At 43.5% G+C, this 20478-nt stretch overlaps 1 protein-coding gene across 2 annotated transcripts in view; it reads left to right on the forward strand.

Annotated features, from left to right (window-relative positions):
* Nucleotides 1–20478, forward strand: part of LOC142566015 (vesicle-fusing ATPase 1-like) — a 54965-nt gene that overhangs the window by 11996 nt on the left and 22491 nt on the right. For both annotated transcript variants that reach the window (XM_075676709.1, XM_075676717.1), the window contains exons 5-16: nucleotides 1782–1900; nucleotides 4425–4512; nucleotides 4757–4814; nucleotides 5521–5579; nucleotides 8018–8106; nucleotides 8261–8403; nucleotides 8682–8881; nucleotides 8960–9034; nucleotides 9116–9469; nucleotides 12912–13007; nucleotides 13081–13237; nucleotides 14981–15114. In XM_075676709.1, the coding sequence (XP_075532824.1) occupies nucleotides 1782–1900; nucleotides 4425–4512; nucleotides 4757–4814; nucleotides 5521–5579; nucleotides 8018–8106; nucleotides 8261–8403; nucleotides 8682–8881; nucleotides 8960–9034; nucleotides 9116–9469; nucleotides 12912–13007; nucleotides 13081–13237; nucleotides 14981–15114 (1572 nt within the window). The remainder of the gene's footprint in view (nucleotides 1–1781; nucleotides 1901–4424; nucleotides 4513–4756; nucleotides 4815–5520; nucleotides 5580–8017; nucleotides 8107–8260; nucleotides 8404–8681; nucleotides 8882–8959; nucleotides 9035–9115; nucleotides 9470–12911; nucleotides 13008–13080; nucleotides 13238–14980; nucleotides 15115–20478) is intronic.

Consider the following 20478-nt stretch of genomic DNA (forward strand, 5'->3'; position numbering starts at 1 on the left):
CATTGTTGAAGCACTTGTCAATTGGCCTTTCAATGGTGTAGACACATTGGGGGTATTGCTTCAACCAGTAGACTTTGTTTTAAAAATATATCTTGTTTGAAATGGCTCTTGCTTTGTTTTGCTAGCTCTTCTGAAATGTAAGAGAAACATTCTCACAAAATGGGCACCTCATAACTACTCTGCATAATGAGAAACTAAGTTGGAAACTTCTTGGTCCTATGTATTCCAATGGGGGCTGGGATAAAAGCCGGTAGCTCCTATCAGCCATCACTACTGCAAGAGCAACACTGCATACTGCATACATCAGCAACTGTAGGTGGTCTACATGTTGTAGTTTTGCAATGAAATCCTGAGTTATAAAATACTCTGGCTAGTGTACACTGACCCCATTGGATATTTTGTTTATACACTAGGAGTTCTAAATGGCCATCCAGGGAGTGTTATACCCCTGTCACATGGCACGTGTAATGTCATACGCAGCGAATAAGATTACGTCTTAATGTCATTATTGTTGCTTCTACACGGGCATAGTGAATGACACTCACAGCTAATGGCATTCGCCCATTGAATGAGTTTCCCAAACTCATACAAGCGCGACTTATGTAACCTCAAGGACAGGGGCTTGGCAAAAAATCACGAAATCGATAAGTTAAAACAAAATGTAATCAGAGTAAAGGTGGTCATAATTGCTGTTATGAACTTTTTATTAATGTTATGACGTACAGCATGATAGTGCAAGTAGTTTGTGCGGCTATATTCTTGTTCCCAGTCTCAGACTTGAGGCTAGCACCTCTTGTCAGCCATGTTTACAAACACTCGTCTGTTCTTTTTTTTTTTCATTTCTGCATGTTGTTTTCAAAGTGGTGCCGCGCTAAAGCCCATCCACCCTTCGGAAGCCAACTCTGCAGCTTCGTCAGCAGAGAATGAGAAGCGAAAAGCACACTAGACCGACGACGAGACGCGCGCTGCTGAAAGTATGGGAAGACCACCTCACCAATTTTCACAGGGCTAAGTGCAACTTGAAAGTATACGTGTTGATTGCCATATGCCTGCGTTCGCAAGGTGCCGATAAACATTGCCATTAATTGCGAATGCCATATTGTATACCCATGTAGACAGGGAACGCAAGACCGCAATGACATTCGGTATGAATGTCATTTACTGTGAGTGACATTCACGTGCCATGTGACAGAGGTATTATATGACAAGAATTTTTAAAAAGGATTTACTAGTAGCCAACATAAAAGCAGATTAAATGTCAAAAGCAACAGTGTGAGGAGGCAAGCTACTCTTCAGCAGTGGCTCTCCTCTCTCCAGCTGTATAAATAAGTGCCTGCAAGTGAATTTTCTCATTATGACTGGCATCTTGAAAGCAAATGTGGTGCTGGTTATAGAAGATATATTAGTCTCATAAGAAAGTAGACATGAAATGTTAATTTCATTTGTATTCAATTTCTAGTATTTTTGTTGTCTGTTTTTACTTGTCTGTTTTTACTGCCGAGCTGGTTGTCTAAACAGGACATGCGACAGTCTTTACTAGTTTACTAGTGTGCTGCCTTCATTTTTTTTTCTATTGCAGATTTTTTTTGTGAACTGTTATCTCTTAGTGTGATGTGTCTTGTTTTATTCTCTTTCTGCATCAATATTCAGATGTCTTATATAAGCATGTAAACTCAGAATTTTTTCGGCCCCATGTGTGAGTGTATACTTTAATTGATTGTGTTACACATTATAATCTCTTTTAACCCTCTCCCCCCCTCTCATTCATTTTTCTTTTGCAGAGAAAATGGGCAGAGCTTTCTGTCAGTCAGACGGTTGATGTCCGGCCATATGTGTTTGATCCAAACACTCAGTACATTGCAAAGATTACTCTTGAAACGGACTTCCTTGAAAAGAAAAAGTAAGTGCTGAATGTAGCTGCCTAATCAGTTTTTCTGACCTTGTAATCATAGTTTAACACTTTGATGCCATGAAATATCCACTTGTATTTGAAACAAAATTTAGCATGGAAGCTGTTCAATACCTACACTATCTGAAGTTAGGCTTTTTATATGATCGGAGATTTCTTTGTAGTTGACTGCTGAAAACATAAAATTATTGGGTCAAATTAACAATTTTCTGTTTGGCCATTGGTACTGGCCTTCATGAGGGAAAGCTTCTATTTTATGAGGCTGTGATGGTGGCATGCTAACGTGATAATGTGAGCCAAGAACTTAAAAATGAAAGGTGCGTCGGAAACGAATTGAACCGGACACGTACTATTCGCAATAGCCTATAGTAACTCAGACACTTTTTTGTTTTCCTCACTCACTAATTAAGTTTAATTACCCAACTCTTTAGTTTTTGACTGAGGATCCCTAGTACGATACGCAGATTTGTAGAGCACCTTCAGAAACCACCGATCAAGTTGTTTCCTATATAATACGTTTCACGTAGTCCTTTTTTCGGGGTTGCAAAGAAAGCCAGCGAAATATGAAAAAAGCCATGTGACAGAGCACTTGCGCAGTGGTGCCATGCTGCTCTCAAGCCTTTGTTTGGTGAACCCCGTATTCAGAAATGCATATTAACGTGCCCAAGACGCTCGTTGCATTTCTTTTGGCGCATTCACGACAGGCATCATTTAGGTCACTCACTTCAAATTTTTTTGCTTTTCACATTTTATACGACTCATAATAGGCACTGTGAAGGGGGAAAAGATGGTGGTGTGGGAAATGCTCTGCATTCGGTGTGAAACTGCAGGTTTAATGAAGCTTTGATTTTTGGCTTCAGTGTTAGAATGAGTAAGATGTAAAGGCAGGTTTGAGGTCAAGCCCATGTTGATCAGTCAGTTGGCAACAACCTCAGGCACCTTAACCCTTTGAGGGTCGATTTTTTTCACCATATGCAGCCGCCCAGGGTAATTTTTTTTTTTTTTGTTGCAGATTCCAATTCTTCTTTGGGACTTATTTTGAAAAAAAATTTTCCGTAATTTTTCTAGGGTGACCATAAAGTGAGAAAAACATATCTTGTGTTGGTATATATGTATTCTTCATTCATGCATAACAACAAGAAATGAAATAAACTTATAAGAATGAAAAATTTGGTGCATTGTTATACACATAGTTCAGGGCTTTGAAAATGTGCACACGAGAATATTTCGCAAGACTCCAATGTTCCTGCTCTTACACTAATATGTACATTCATAGTGTAATAGAACTGCGTAGGTGCACACACTCAAGAAAACTGTGTGGTTGTGTGCCCGTCAAAAAAGCAAAACGTGTGACAAACTTCCGCTAATCTTCATCTTATCGCCAACCAGAGGCAAGTAGTTTTCGCAAGTGTCCAAAAAAAGAAGCAACGGAAACGCATGCAGAGCGGCATCCTTCCTATGCGCAGCCCTGTGAGCACTAAACGGGTGTGAGACAGGTGGTCGCCCTTTGAGCGATTAGTAACGAGATAGCCATCAGTTTTGCAAGCACAAGTAGCCGAAACCGCCCGCGGAACAAAACCCAAACCGCCGCCCGCCTGTGCGCACGCCAATGCGCGAACGGTAGTATATAGATGCGTGGGAGCAAACTAGCTCTAACAAACCATGTAAGAAAAACCAAGAGAGGGAGACGCGTGAAAAAAATTCTCTGTGTTCCCACATAGTGGCAGCACATGACAGAAAAGAAAAAGTTAGGAAATTAGCGCACTTTTTAAATGGACAGACGGCGCCGTAAATATACAGCATCGACCATTTTTGGACTTGTTCACGGCGCCGTGTAATTACGTCATTGACCCTTAAAGGGTTAAATTTGCAGCATAGTGAAAAGTTGCCTAACTAGTTTGATGGTAAAGGCACCACTGAAATGATAGGCCTCTTTCTCACTCGGTACCAAGTTAGTAGAACCTAGTCATTCACGGTGTATTCAAGAGCAGCGCTGTTGGATATTAGAAGTAAGGTGTTTCTAAAGAAAGGCTATGGTCTTTTTTTAAAAGTTTTGGGGACTTTATTATTAGAGGTGAAAAAGAATCCGTGCAGGAGGAAGCATGCTGCTAGCTATTGAATATCTAGTAGGATTCTGAAGGTCATGCAGAATGTTAATTGTAACACAGGTTCTCAGGTTAGTACACAAAAGCTGATTGAGCGTTTAATATCTAGCTCATTAGGAAAGAAAAATAAAGTATACTGGCTGCCATGCATACCTGCTTGCAGCATGCAGGCGCTTTCATCAGCTTATGGGGCTTAGTTGCTTTAAAAAGTACAAGTAGGTATAGTTGAGACACCTACTTATGCCTCCATTTCCACATGTGCATGGATGCATGTCACCTCAGTCTACTCTTCTTTTTTTTTTTTTGCTGTAAACAATGTACTGTATTAGGTACTTCCGTGTTATAAATGTGGCATAGGTGGAATTCTTTGCAGAAGCGATAGATTTTGACTAAGCCGCATCTTCCAACAGCACTACAAAGGATCCATATGACACTGATAAGATGTCCACGGACTTTGTGCAGCAGTTTCCAAAACAGGCATTCACAGTTGGTCAAACGGTAAGGACTTTTTTTATGCTTGTGCCAAGACACTGTTTAGTTGAACCAAAACGTGAAGTGAATTCTTGTCTCTCTCATTATTAACCTAATTGCAACTGTAGTCCATTTTGACCATATAATGTTGGGGAATATTATTTAGTTGGTGAGATATTTTGGATTGTCTGAAATTGGGGTACAAAGCTTGTTTTTGAAGCATAGTAGTTACTATCTGCTGACAGCGGATTGCTTGCTTGTTTTCTTGCAGCTGGCATACCAGTTCTCAGATAAAAAACTGTTGAAACTTGTCGTGAAAGAAATGGAAGGTGAGGATCAAACCCATCTTGTGGAAATATATCTTGTTTAGCTTATCTTCATGACTGCCTTCGTTTGTATTTATTGTGTCATTATGAATTAGAAATTCCATTTTTGTTGACAAAAGATTGATTGTCTAAGCAGTGTGGTCATCTCTGCGAGTTATCCACAAACATTGCATGTAATAGCAACATCCAGTTGACGTCAGAATGAGCCTGTACTGTGCTAGGGGCAACATGGGGACGAAAGCATTGTTTGCTCCCTGTGTTGCCTTGTACTTGCCTTGTTCCCATGGTTCTTTCCCCTGTGTTTCCTCTTTAGCTGTACAGGCTCATTATGGATTACCAATAAGTCCAGTCATCCACCTTGACATCATAGGTTTTAGTGAGAGTTTCAACTCTTGAGTTGGCCTCTTTAAGATGTAAAGGATTTGAATGCAGCTCTGCTTGCAGCTACATGTCATATCATGACACTGAATACAAGAAAAAGTGGCACTGTACTGAGAAGGGAAGCTACCTGCTGTACTTTGAGATGACATCATTGTATGCTCATTACTTGAGAGGCCAAGAGCAACTTGTTGGCTAAAATTTTTACAGTGCTTATGTATAAAACAAAGCCACTGGTGATGACTTCTCATGCACAATTTTGTTGTCTTCAGTAATGAATTATCAATTTCTTTCTGTTTTCTGCCTCAATAATTTTTTTTTCTAAATACAGTCGCAAGCTTGGATTACCTGAAGGGTGATAGTCCTAAACCACCGTCAAAACCTAAGACTGTAAGTAATGTTTCTTTATTATTGGTATAGATGGTGCACTGGCATGTATTTAGATCCTTGAAATTGCACCTTCGTTGCGTTATACCTTTCTTTGCAGTCATGTGATACTTTTAAAATTTTGGTACTAGTCAGATTTTTCATGTGCGAAGGACTTGGGTGCAGTATTCTTTAAAATTTGACATGTTTGTGTTACTTGCTACTATTGCATTCTCAGGATCAAGTAAGTTGGTTTGAAGTTTATATGCTCATTTGCCACGAAATGTGAAAATTTCTATTACATTTGTATACATTTGCCAAAGGTAGGTCACACCTGCAGATCGTCTAAAAAGGCTGTGAATGCTTGAGTTCTCTTAAAGGGCCCCACACCGGGCCCCATAGCAAATTTTGGTTATACGCTGGAAGTTGTTACATGTCCTCTAAGGAGTGTTGTGCTGCAAAAATTTTTCAAATTGGCTCATTAATAGCCGAGGTAGAAATATTTCAGTGCCGCGAACCCATGATTTCAGGAGGTGAGCTCCACTGCCAAGCGAGACACTCTCTCCATGTGACCCGTCTAGCCTCCGCAAGTGAAATTCCTTCCCTGCGTTCTCCCATACCAGACCTCGAGGATCGCATGATGCATACGTCATGGGCCCCGCCTTCATTTTTTTTTTTCTCCTTGCTTCTTTGCAGTGCAGCATACTTCCGCTGACGGCATCTCACGCGAGCTGTTGTGATTGTCTCGTTTCCCGCAGCACACGATTTTGCGCACTGTGCACGAGGACACCTCACTATCGGCATAAGTCAGTGCTACATGAATACTGAGGCAGACACAAGCGGATCACAGAACATGATCCCACACTGGAACACATGAGAAAATGACATAGTTTCGGTGTCTGCGCATGCGACTGCACAGCGTGGGAACAAGCAGACTAAACAGAAGTGCATCTTTCTTGCTGCGGTGCGAAGTAAAACAAAAACATGCAGACATTTGGTTTGTGTGTTTTATTTTTTCTGTAAGCTTTAATTCGTCTATTCAAGCAACATACTACACAAATAACAGGTGTTGCCTTGAATAAGTCTTGAAGTCACTTGTCACCACTAGTGACGTCACTCACAGTGACATTTTGAGAATTATTCAAGGCAACAGCACTTATTTGTTTGATCTGTTGCTTCAATAGATGAATTAGAGTTTACAGAAAGAAATGTCGCAGTTTTGCCTGAAAGGCGAAGCATCGATTGTGATAGCAAATTAGTAGACTTCTATATAAAGTAAGGATAGTTTTATCAGCCGTATAAACTTGTAAACATTCACTTACTAACTAAATTAACAAGCATGGTGTCACGCGCACACAAGCAAATGAACACATCTCACTTGATGACTGCGCACACTCACTGTTAAAGAGCTGGAGTGAGAAAGCATGGCCGCAGTAGCGAGCGAATTGACCTTTGCGCTGCCTCTTGCTTCAACGCGAACTAAGCGGCGAGAACACAACCACATGAAGTTATTAGCACTCGGCGCACTTTGTCCCCATTGCAGATTGCTTTCAAGATAAGGCCTGCGTAGCCACGTCATACGCAGCTGCCGCCGAAGTAGAATTTTCTACTGTGTTCTAGCATGCAATCATGCTTTGATCCACTCGCGTCTACCCTAGTGTTCATGTGGCACTGACTTATCTTACTGCTAGTCAGGTGCCATCTGTACAACGACGCGGTGTATCACAGTAAGAATTCATGAGCTGGGCCAGCCTCTCCAAACGTGCATGCAATGAGGAATCCATTTTGCAGAAGCAGCCAGACATCAATGCAGGTGTTCTTGTGCACAGCTTGCAAAGTTCGGCACAGAGCGAAACGAAACACATGCAAAAAATTGTGGGCTTGCATGCGAGATCGTCAACGGAAGTGCACCATGCAGCAAAAATGTGAGAAACACAATAAAAAGTAAGCCGGGACTGTGACGTGTATGTGACGCGATCCTCTGGCTTTGATATGGGAGAACATAGGGAAGAAATTTCGCTTGCGGAGGCTAGACGGGGCAAGTGGCGAGAGTGGCAATGTTGGCAGTGAAGCTCGCCCCCTGAAATCATGGGTTTGTGACACTTCAGATATTTCTATATCTTCTTGTACTGAACCGATTTAAAAAATTCTTGAGGTAGAATGCTCCGTAGAGGGAACGTAACAACTTCTAGCATATAGCCAGAATTAGCTATGTGGCCTAGTGATGTGTGTCCTATAAGAACAATGTGTCGAACAATCTGTAGTGACTACACAGAAAGCAAGCTGCAGGGTTAAAATTTTACGTATGCTGACAGGCATAAGCTTTTTGAGATTGGTTTTACTGCTCTAACTTGATGTGTAGTTTTCATGTGGTGATTTTGCAAAGTGCAGTGTTTTCTAACATACAGCGTGTGTTGTCTCCAAGGCAGGCGCTTACATGCCTTTACAAATTAATCTTTCAGACCCTGATTGGGCTGCTGTTACCAGACGCTGCTGTGGTTTTTGAAAAGGCTGAAGGCTCTACAGTGAACCTTACTGGACATGCCAAAGGGTAAATCTAAAGTGGCATGCTAAAGAGTTTGCATGCAACAACATAGGACAGTCTTTATTTTAGGTAGTCACAGTGTACTCTTTATACTGGTCCTGTACTATGCTTTCTTTTAATTACTTTGCATTTAACCTCTCCACAACTGTTTTTTTGTCAGGAAAATGGTTCGTCAGTCTATCATCAATCCAGACTGGGATTTTAATAAGATGGGCATTGGAGGGCTGGACAAGGAGTTCAGCGCTATATTCAGAAGGGCATTTGCTTCAAGAGTTTTTCCACCTGAAGTTATTGAACAGCTTGGTGAGTTCAACGGAACCCTTTCATCTATGTAAAAGTAAGTAATCATGTTGATGCTAGCCACTAGTTGGACACTTCCTGTAATACTGAATTAGTTCACATCTATAAATGGCTGTGTCCTGTCAGCAGTCTCATGTAAATAAGGCATGAGCACAAGTGACTGAGCACCCTTTGTCTTTCTGATTGGCCATAATGCTTCAAGGCCTTCTAAAAGCCTTCATGGGCATAAATGCACTTTCATAAATGCATTTATTATTCTCTCATGGTGCTTGTGTTTGCAGACCTGAAGCATGTCCGCGGCATCCTTCTCTACGGGCCACCTGGTACTGGGAAGACTTTGATGGCTCGTCAGATTGGCAAAATGCTGAATGGACGAGAACCAAAGATAGTTAATGGACCTCAAATATTGAACAAGTATGTTGGCGAGTCTGAAGCAAACATTCGGCGCCTTTTTGAGGATGCCGAAGAAGAAGAAAAAAAGGTACACTCACTGGCTTTGCACTGTTTTCATTTAGCTCCTTCACATTATACAGTTTTCTGTTTTGCTCTTCCTTTTCAGTTGGGCGTCAACAGTGGCCTCCACATCATAATTTTTGATGAAATTGATGCAATATGCAAGCAGCGAGGCTCTGTGGTAAGACTTGTAGAAAACACAATGTATACTGGCCTCGTGTTTTAAAGTCATCTGCTGCACAATTGTTATGTTTGTATGCAGGCTGGAAACACAGGTGTCCATGACACTGTGGTGAACCAGTTGCTGTCCAAGATAGATGGCGTGGAATCATTGAACAACATTCTAGTGATTGGTATGACCAACCGTCGTGACATGATTGACGAGGCGCTGACCCGACCAGGTCGTCTTGAGGTGCAGATGGAGATTGGGCTCCCTGATGAGCATGGTCGCCTCCAAATTCTGAACATCCACACAGCACAGATGCGGACTCACCGCAAGATGGCTCCTGATGTGGATTTGGCTGAACTGGCTGTCCTTACTAAAAACTTTTCAGGTGCCGAGCTAGAAGGCTTAGTACGTGCGTCGCAGTCAACTGCCATGAACCGCCTCATCAAGGTGAGTCCACTATGTTGGTCCCGCACAGGTTACCAATATGGCAGTGTGTGCTCCTTTCACTAACAGCTTCCTATTCTTCCCGCATGCCATATCTGTATTGTATTTCTGCCATGATTGCATAGTAGCAGCAATTAATACTGCTTATGCTTCATATTATTTTGCAAAATAAGTGCAATCTATCACAAAGCACTGGGGCTATTATTTCAGGGTGTCTACCAACCGGGAGAACCGGGAAAACCGGGAATTCTCAGGGAATTTGAACAGTCTGGAAAAACTCAGGGAAAACTCAGGGAATTTGTGCTTCTATCAGGGAAAATTAGCTGTAACTTTATTGAAAGGGAACGAAAGTCGTGTTAATGCTGGCTCCAGTAACGGAGGAATTGCAACGAATCGTCATTGACGCCGTGTCATCGACACGATGTATTGCCAGAGTAGTTAACGACCGATTTTCTAGACGCCCGATTTTTCGGACATGCCCGATAATTTGCACGGCTTTGCGGGACCACCACGTACTCCATATAGTCAATGTATATTGCCCTGACTGCAGGTCTGAAATGGCATTAATCAAAGCCGCCACCGCCACTATTTTGATTATCTCGCCGCCTCGAACCGGCACTCTCGCACGCAGATCCGCTGGCAGCCATAACCACCACCGCGGCAACGTTAGGCCTAGCTGCTTCTATGTTCGCTATTAAGCTTCTTGCCGTGCGGTGCCGTGTTTTTCATTGAAAGAATTCGCCGCTATCACCAGTGGCGCCGACTCCACCTTTGTAATCCTCGCGATTGGCTTTGAAGCTCGCAGAGCACAGCGCGTTGTGTAATGTCAGTCTCCGAAAGTTAGCTTCGCCTCAGTACACTAGTGTTAGGCAGTGAAACATAAGCGTGGGAAGGGGCAATTGTCACGGGACACAGTATGTATTCCTTAATTATACACACATGCACTCCCATCTCCTGTCACAGTACGAGCACCGATATGCCTAGTAAGTGTACTGGCAGGCCTTAAGAGCTTTTTCGGGCGATTCAAAGGCGGCCTTACAATGCCTTCTGTCATCGTCGCGTGGGAAGGGGCTATTGTCACGGGACACAGTATGTATTCCTTAATTATACACACGTGCACCCCCATCTCCTGTCACAGTACGAGCACCGATATGCCTAGTAAGTGTAGTGGCAGGCCTTAAGAGCTTTTTTGGGCGATTCAAAGGCGGCCTTACAATGTCTTCTGTCATCTCTTCGTCGCGGGTCATGTGAAAAACTCGTGTTGGAGATACAAGAAATGCACCATCACATGATCACGAAAGGACACGACGTCGTGTTTCAGTGGCTGCCTGGTCATTGTGGTATCTCCGGCAACGACCTCGCTGACGAAGCTGCTAGGAAAGCACACGAAGGAGCAACCCTTGTTTCTATACCTTTATCGCGGACAAATGCAGCCCGACACTTAGGCAAGCTAGCGCACTCTTTGACATTGGAGAAGTGGCACACACCTGAATTCACTCAACATCGATTGCATTCCCTCGATCCCTTTATGCAACTGCGGCTGTTACCAGGTCTTCCGCGAAATGAGGAAACAATGCAGTGCCGCTTACGTTTGGGCGTCACATTCACCAATGCATATGCATTTTTGATTGGAATGGCTGATAGCGCCGAGTGCAATGCCTGCGGTGTCGAGGAAACCATAGAACACCTACTGTGCTACTGCCCATCTTTTGAAGAGAAAGGCAAGACCTCTGCACAGCTCTCAATCAGCTAGATGGAAAGCCGTTCACCTTGAACAAGATCTTGGGACCATGGCCTCGCATATCGCAGCTACAAAAGGCCACAAAAGCGCTGCTGCGATATTTGAAAGATGCCGGATTGAGTCAGCGTCTGTGATCCGGGCTGAGTGACCGACTGATATCCCCAGTGGACTTTCTCTTTTAATCTTTCCGTCCCCCTTTCCCTCTCCCCAGTGTAGGGTAGCCAACCGGGCTCAGTCCTGGTTAACCTCCCTACCTTTCAGTTATCATTTCCTCTCTCTCTCTCTTTTTTTTTCGGGCGCGCCTGTGGCAATTTTAGCCGTTAAGGGCAGTTAGACAGGCATTCATTATTTTTGGACTGCCCGATTTCGGATGTTTTTGCGGCCCCTAGGGAATCCGAAAAATCGGACGTTGACTGTGCAACTGACCAAGAGGATGCTTCAGATGATCCATGTGGTGAAAGCATGGTAGAAGGAGGATGAGAACAGAAAGGACCGACGCACTGAGGAATTAACGGGAAAGGAAGGGTGCCGCCGCCTTTTTGAAGGAGCTTGAGCTATAAAAACTAAGTGTTGGCTGACGCTGAGATACAGGTGTCACTCATCCAAGCCAAAATAAACTGTTTTAAGCAGTGAAACCCAACACTGAGATGTTGTGTATGGGCTGAGAGTATGTCAGGACAGTTGAGGTTGTCTTCCCAGCTGCTGAGAGAGAACTTTAGTTGTGACAAAGTTCAGGGCCTCATACAGATGAGCTTGCTATTAGTTGATAGAAATAGGTCATATTAAAAAATATTTACTTATGTATGCATCTCCTTTTTATTCGTATTTGAAAATGTTCGACTCAATTTGGAATGGGCTTTACCATTTCTTTCCTTCTGTTTCACCTTCCTTCTGTTTTCTTTTTAAATAAAATAGATATTAATCCTTACTATTCAAACGGGATTAATGTATTTTTTTTGTTTCAGCATGCTTACTAGAGAGTGACAGCATCGGGCAACGTGGTATGAGCCTGTCTTGACATAAAACAAAGTTCTGGCTCATTCAGGGAATTTTGCAAAGGTGCTCAGGGAACACCTGGAAAACTCAGGGAATTTGGAAGTGTCAACTTGGTAGACACCCTGTATTTGCATGTACATTTAGGTCTGTTGTTAAGAGGAATATGCAGGCGTCTGGCTCACGTCTTGTGAAGGCTGCAGTTGCTGGTGCTTGCCAAAGTGCTGTCAATGCACTATGCAGCTATCTAGAAAAGAGCTAATGCCACCTTCATCGTGCCATCTGCCAAAAAAACTGGATGTTACCTGACCTACCTAAACAAAGAAAAGCCTAAATTTGCCCGCCACCTCACCTGTAAATATTAGGGTCAGGTTCACTTGTGGATTTCATATTTATTTTTATTCCCCCCCCCACCCTTCTTTTTTTGTCACTCTCCTGTGGAATCTTTTAATCCCATTGCCATCCCTGTACAGAGTAGCATGCCAGTAGTTGTATACGCGCTGGCAAAATCTGTTTTTCTAATAAAGAGTCTCTCTCTCTCTCTCTCTCTCTCCTGACCTGCAGGAAAATTCGCTCATGCTCGGCTAATATGTGTTCCCTTTAATAATTAACTTGCCCATCCATTGCCTCTTGAATCTTTGCCAAAATAATCTGCGACAAATCTGTTTCAGTTAGATAAGGATAACTAATCACCATATGCTCTTAATTCAGGCTGGAAGTAAAGTGGAACTTGATCCGGAAGCTGCTGAGAAGCTTCTTGTTACCCGAGCTGACTTCATGAATGCACTGGAGAATGATGTGAAGCCGGTAAGAGTCAATTGTCAGTTAACTAAACCTTTTGTGTCTTACTTGGTGTAAGTTGTTGATCGTGGTGTTACAGGCGTTCGGAACTAGTTCAGAAGAAATCGAACAACTGGTGTCTAAAGGTGTTACCACGTGGGGACCACAGATAAGTGCCATACTGGAAGATGGTGATTTATTCATCCAGCAGGCACGGTCTCCAGAGTCGAGAGGTCTGGTCACAATCCTTCTTGAAGGTGAGTGCTGTTCGTGTCTTTGATGAGTTATGCTATTGTTTGTTACTTTTGGATTGAGATTGAAGCGAGTGTAAAGCATATTGAGAGGGTTAAGCATACTTATTGCCTGACATGGCACATTGCATCATGGCAGAAGTATTAAACATTAATTGAATTCTTGGGCTGTACATGCCAAAACCACAATCAGATTATGGGGCACACCGTAGTGGCAGACTCCGAATTAATTTTGACACCGTGGCATTCTTTAACGTGTCCCTAAATCTAAGTGCATGAGTGTTTTTTATTTCACCTCCGTCGAAATGCAGCTGCTGCGGTGAATCAAACTTGCAACTTTAAGCAATGCCGTATAGCTGCAAAGCTACCATGGTGGGCACAGAACTGTTGATTTGACGTGTGACCGCTTTCGTAGTGTCGCCTAGACCCTACAGTGCTCTTAAATGCAAATCTGCTTCTGCATGCTCTGTGTAAGTTGTCCACTTGACGAATTTGCATGGTGTTTATTTTTCTGAAAAAAAGCTGAAATGTACCGTATCGGGCCTTGAACTTAAATTTTATTGAGTTTGCCCGCAGCCGCTGTCGTGTCTATAATAGTAGCGTTACCTTGCATTCTCACGTCACCTTTCCCCTATCCCCCTCTCGTATGGGAATTGTGAGCAAAAAGTGGCAAGGCTGTTATTCACTTGTTTCACGACTGCATCGGTTCTACCCATTCTCTGCCTCTTCTCCCCCCTCCGCTCTGCCATTCTGTCTAGCTTCCGTCTGGACTTGCACATTAGTAGAAAGGTAAGCGCTGTAATTTTTGCAGTGCTTTTGCCGGGGGTCATGGATAATTACAGCCATCAAGAAACTAATGTGGCGATGCCCAGGGAGCTCCAGAGGGTATTGTGCATATTCGACACAGTGCAAAAGTCCAAATGAGTTTCTCGCATCTCCTTTCCTCTCTGCCATGCTCCTCTCTTGTATAGACATGCTCTAAACCACCCCCCGACACAATGTGCCAGACAGCAACAGCAGCAGCAGCAGTGAGAAAGTCGAAGGAAGAGGCAAAGAAAGCTTCGCTTTAAAATCAGTCGACTGCATTTGACATTTTTGCTGCCATAATGCATATTTTGAGCCATGTGCAAGCAAAAGCTTCCTTTGCAGTAACCTGTACCGCATAGGGTCTCACATTTTTGGTTTTGTTATAGCAGGAGAATACTCCAGAATGTTCAATTCAAGTAAAGCATGGACAAATTTTATGTTTTCTTCATAATATCCACTATGTCATTATGTTTGTAGTTGTTGTATCGAGGTTGAATTGTATATGTATAGCACAATCTCCATGTAACCAGTGCTGTCTATGACTGACAGGCTCTTGGGAAGTTGGCTCAGACACACACATCTGCTGACTAGGTTTGCTGTGAAGGGACTTGGCCTTGGTAGCCAGGTGTGCTGAAGGTAAACATGCCAGGCTGAGTGTGCACATGAATCTTGGGCACTGCAGTAAAGACATGCTGAGGGGAGAGCATGAAAGGCTCTTTCCTTTGGCACTGTTTGTACATGCACCATAACGTGAGCTATGTGCACAAGCTGCAGGCTGTACGTCACAATGCCACTGCCGTTTGCAGGGTTATGCACACTAGATAAAACAGGGCTGCAGTGGCATTCCCCAAACGATTAGCTGAGCCATTTAGTAAATAAAAAACAGCAATAACAACTACAAAAAAAAAACAGCCTGTGGATATGTAATTTCTTTCTTCACAGGTGCGCCGAACTCGGGCAAAACTGCACTGGCAGCCAAAATTGCACTGCGTTCGGAGTTTCCATTTGTAAAGCTCTGTGGTCCTGATGGAATGGTGGGTTACACAGAAACTGCTAAATGTCAGCTTATCAAGAAGGTAAGCTATCTTACACTGTAGTAAAATTTTTCATGTTTCCAATATTTTTATTATTGAAAATTGAAGCACATAATTGTGGTAGAAAATACTGTTTTGTTCAAGTACATCAGCACACAGTAGTTCATTTTCTTCGCACTCACTGATTACTTGCATTAAAAAGGGCGTAGAGGTTCAAGCTACCAAGATCTGGGGAAGCTTACGCAAATATTTAATAACAAAAATAAGAATTATTTGAAGGCTGTGTTATTGTTTCCTAGAAGGCTCTTACCTCATACCTTGACTACAGGCACCGAAAGCCCCCAACTTCACATGGCTCTCCCTAGCACGGCAGCCACTTCGTAGACCAGTGGTGCGATATCTTGATCAAAATATGGGCGAAACAAGAAGTATGTATGTCTCTACAGGCTAAGCCGCTGGCTTGTCCACGCTCAAATTTTATTGTAGATGTGTTTTAAAAGGCCCCTAAACCACCCAGAGGTGGAACTTTAGTTGTGGTGTTACAGTTTTCCACGAGTCTGCAACAAACACCTAGCCGCGAGAATTTTTCGAAGCGGTGCCATAATAGCGGAGCTACACGCATTTGATGATCAAAACATGCCCCTCACTTGTTTTGCTCTTTCCTTTGCTCCGCTCCATTCGTTGGCTGGTCTCTCGCCCTTGCTTAGTGCTCCTCCAAATGTCATGTGGCACATGTCACCGCCAACATGCTTTTCAAAACACTGACCGCTTCCAGTTACCACGACTCCGCGCTTCTCGGCTAGCCGCTGTTGCTGCCGTGCCAGCTTGTGCTCCTGTGAAGTGTGCCACTATGGACCCTGTGTTGCATGTACGGGTGTTGCACATCAGGCATTGCGCAGGGCGTCATGACGAGGCAGCCGGCGTCGCATCGTTTCGTTTTTCCAGGCAGCGCTTTTGCAGTCAAGCTCTGCAGACGGATGCCTTCTAGCCATCGCAAGACACTGTCAGACTCAGTTCGCACAGCTAATCAAACCGCTAAGCACGTGTGTGTTGGAATGCGAGCGATTTAGCACTTGCATTCTGGGCAGTAGTTGCTAATTTGCAAGCACGAATAAGTGAGAAACACGACGAGGAAGAGCAGGGAGCATGCGCACCTGCTAGCAGGCTAACTGGAAGTCGTAGGTTCTTGTTCGACCAATTGACAGCATCTGCTTCTGGTGACATCACCAGGTGCACCCTGGTGATATCATGATGAGTGGTGGGAATACCGAAAAGGCTCGGAGGGGAACACAGGATTGTTTTTGGATTTTGTGGTGCGCCAATGGCACAGAGTGCTGCCGCATTTGGCATCGTTGATCGTGACTGCATTCTGAACTCGATGCATATGTTTACTTGAAATGTTTAAAGAATATCGGAGGTGGTTTAGGGGCCCTTTAATACCACATTTGGGTGTATGACTTGCCTGTACACATCGTTTACAGTGAAGCTTAGTAGAAAGTGTATAGTTTGCTGGAATGGAACCATGGCATTGTCCGACACTGTTTAAGTGAAACCATAGTCAACTGGTAAAATACAGAATGCATCTTGCTTTGCTGTTATGACAGATGGTGCTGGGGTTTCACTCCCACATATTCTACACTTTCTGCTGTGCACCGTGTAATTGACTCATATTCTGAGTTATCATGAATGGGACAAGCAATAATGCTCACAAATGTGATATACTATTAAAATGCGTGAACCACTGTGTGAAATTTGGGCCTGAACGAGTGAGCGATTTAGCAGGAAGAGTGATGTATACCATGCACTCCCATTTAAGCAACATAGTGTGTGATCCTCACTATGCTACCTTTATTTCTAAGCAAAAGTCATACGGAAATCTGGTGAATAAGTTTTTTATTTGTAGTAGTGTATAATGCTATAATTGTGCATAGACACTTTCCTTACGCAAAACATTACGAACATAAACAGTAAAGTGGATGGGTCCTGAAAAAGCATTCCAAGATTCCGACATACAGCACTTATGCTATAAACTACACAGATATACTTATGTGCACCATGCTAACATGCAAATGATAGTTTCAGTAAGACGAGTTATTGAGATTGAGCGCCAGCACATCAACACTCGGCACATCACACTATGCTTTAGTCAACAATTGGCGCACTTCTATTTCTTGTACAGGCAGAGCGTGTAGACGCAGGCTGCCAGTTAAACATGAATGCTAGTATGTTAGCATGTCACAGGCCAAATCATATTGAACAACTCCATCACCTGCTAACTACACCATCGAAGCAGACACTTTCATGCACTCGACAACTTTCGCTATGAGCACAAATAGGCTTGTCATCATCATCAGCAGCAGCCTGTTTTATGTCCACTGCAGGACGAAGGCCTCTCCCTGCGATCTCCAATTACCCCTGTCCTGCGCCAACTGATTCCAACTTGTGCCCGCGAATTTCCTAATTTCATCGCTCCACCTAGTCTTCTGCCATCCTTGACTGCGTTTCCCTTCTCTTGGTACCCATTCTTTAACCCTAATGGTCCAACAGTTAGCTAACTGGTGCATTACATGACCTGCCCAGCTCCATTTTTTTCTCTTAATGTCAATTAGAATATCGGCTATACTCGTTTGCTCTCTGATCCAAGCCGCTCTCTTTCTGTCTCTTAACATTATGCCTAGCAGTCTTCATTCCAGCGCTCTTTACGCGGTCCTTAACTTGTTCTCAAGCTTCTTTGCCAGTCTCCAAGTCTCTGCCCCATATGTCAGCACTGGTAAAATGCAGTGATTGTACACCTTCCTTTTCAATGATAATGGTAAGCTTCTAGTCAGGAGCTGACTGCACCATTTTGTCAAAGATTTTCACCTCAAACACCTTTCACATCCCCACCACACCAGTGCGACACACAGATGCATGCACCACTGCACTTTTTGACCTCGCAGTTCACAACACATCGGCATAATTACAGTTAAACCTCGATCTAACGAAGTCGGTAGAACGAGCAATTTGCTTCTTTATAGCGAAATTTCGTTCTACACTACAGTCCACTTATAACGATATCGAGAAATACGAAAAATATGATCGTTATAACCGATAATCAATATATCTGGACTGCCGTGAAAAAAGAAAAAGCCGCCGAACGTACCGACTTAATTAGCCATTTCAATCGCTTTCACCCGAGTATTAAATTTACTGCTCACCACTCTCCTAGTCAGATCAACTTCCTGGACATGACGGTCTACATAGAAAACGGAAAACTGAGAACGACACTTTACCGGAAGCCTACAGATAGCCAGCAATATTTAGACTACAACAGTCATCACCTGCGACATTGCAAGCAAGGAATTTTTGTTGGACAAGCGAAATGTATAAGAAGAATCTGCAGCGAAGACCATGATTATATCCACCACCTAAATGACCTTAAATCAACGCTAGCAGAAAGGAACTATCCCCAAGTTGCTCTCGATAGAGCTTATGATACCGCGTCAAAATTGGAGAGACAGTCGGAATTGGCAAAGAGACAGCCCACATTAGAATCTGACAGACCGCCGGCCTTTATAACAAAATATTCTAATGCACTCCCAAACATAAACAACATCCTAAGAAAATACCACCCAATATTATCAAGTAACGAGCGTCTGCGAAAAGCGTTCCCGGATGTACCCAGGGTTACCTATCGCCGAAACAAGAACTTTAAAGACATGTTAGTGCACGCAAAAGTCAGCCAGCAGCGTTCCCCCGCAATAAAAGCATGTTGGCGCCCCAGGTGCAAAACCTGCAGGCACCTTCAAAGTGACATTAAAATTAAAAGCACCGCAAATAGTTATACACATGAAGTCAAATCTAGCTTCACTTGCACAAGTTCGGATGTGATTTATATGCTTGAATGTTCCTTCTGTAAGAAACAATATATCGGTGAAACAGGACAATCAATGAACGTCAGATTAAACGGACATCGCGCGGACACAGCTAAAAAGCTTCCCAAAGCCGTCGCCGAGCATTTCAACCAACCAGGTCATAACTTTGATGAACTTAAACTCTACATCTTACAGTCAAATTTCCGTTCTGAACGAGAAAGAAAATACAGAGAATCATACCTTATCCATAAGTTCAAGACATTGCAGCCAATAGGCATAAACGTTTCAGAGGGAGCTTTAGAATCTATTCGCTATGCTAAACCTCAAGCTATAGGCAACAACACTTAGTTTGATTTCTTGGCGTATCCCCCCCCCTTTTCTTTTCCCCTTGCCTTCCTTCTTTTTTTTTTATCAGCCGGCGTGTCAGACGCCCTTGACACGCCGGCTAACGCGCGTGTGTTGACAGACTGGGGAGGTCCTGGCTTTGACCTTGTACACAGCGTTCCTTTACTCTCAATTCGACAAGCTAACACATTTTCCCTCGTTTCCGCGTTCTCCCGCCTCACACCCCCTCCCCTTTAGAAGAACCCCACCTATATATACTGTGGCGAGGAAAGCATATGTCGCCTTGAAGAAGACAAGTCGACTTGTCGAAACGTTGGCTCCTGCATTCACCTTGTGTACGTTTTGCTTATCGAACGTACCTTTGTAGCTCCGAAGCCGAATTTGCCACTTGCACTAAAGAATAGATGTTGTGGAAAGCAGGCTGTGAAAAACAAAGCTTTATTTTTACAGGGTGTCTACCAACCGCGAAAACTGAGAATTCTCAGGGATTCTCGGGGATTTTCAGTAGTCTGGAAAGACTCGGGGAAAACTCAGAGAATTTGTGCCTTTATCCGGGAAAATTAGCTGTAATTTTATTGAAAGGGTCGAAAGTCGCGGTAATGATGGCTCGAGTGACAGACAGGAATCTTAATGAATCGTCTTTGACGTCCTGTCGTCAGCCGGAGGAGTTGCCAGTGTACAGTGAACGACTGACTTTCCAGATTCCCGATAATTTGGACGGCTTCGCGGCACCACCACGTATCCCATAGAGTCAATGTATCAGAACGTCTGAAATTTCTGACTCAAGAACTCTTCGCCGTCCGATTTTCCAGACATTTTGCCATGACCACAGGTCTGAAACGGCATTATTCAAAGCCACCATCACTGCCATTTTGATTATCTCGCCGCCTTGAACCGGCGCTCTCGCATGCAAATCCGCTGGCAGCTGTAGCCACCACTGCGGCAACGCTGGGCCTAGCTGCTTCGACATTCGCTATGAAGCTTTTTGCCGTTGGGTGCCATGTTTTTTATTGAAAAAATTCACTGGTGTCAGCAATGGCACAGACTCCGCCTTTGTGATCCTCACGATTGGCTTAGAAGCTTGGAAAGCACAGTGCGTTGTATAAGGCCGGTTCTCGAAAGTCAGCTTTGCCTTTGTACAGAAATGTTACTTGGTGAAGCATACGCAAAAGTATTGTAGTGAAGCATAACAAGCGTGGGAAGGGGC

Source organism: Dermacentor variabilis, chromosome 1, assembly GCF_050947875.1.
Source record: "Dermacentor variabilis isolate Ectoservices chromosome 1, ASM5094787v1, whole genome shotgun sequence".
Classification (NCBI taxonomy): domain Eukaryota; kingdom Metazoa; phylum Arthropoda; class Arachnida; order Ixodida; family Ixodidae; genus Dermacentor; species Dermacentor variabilis.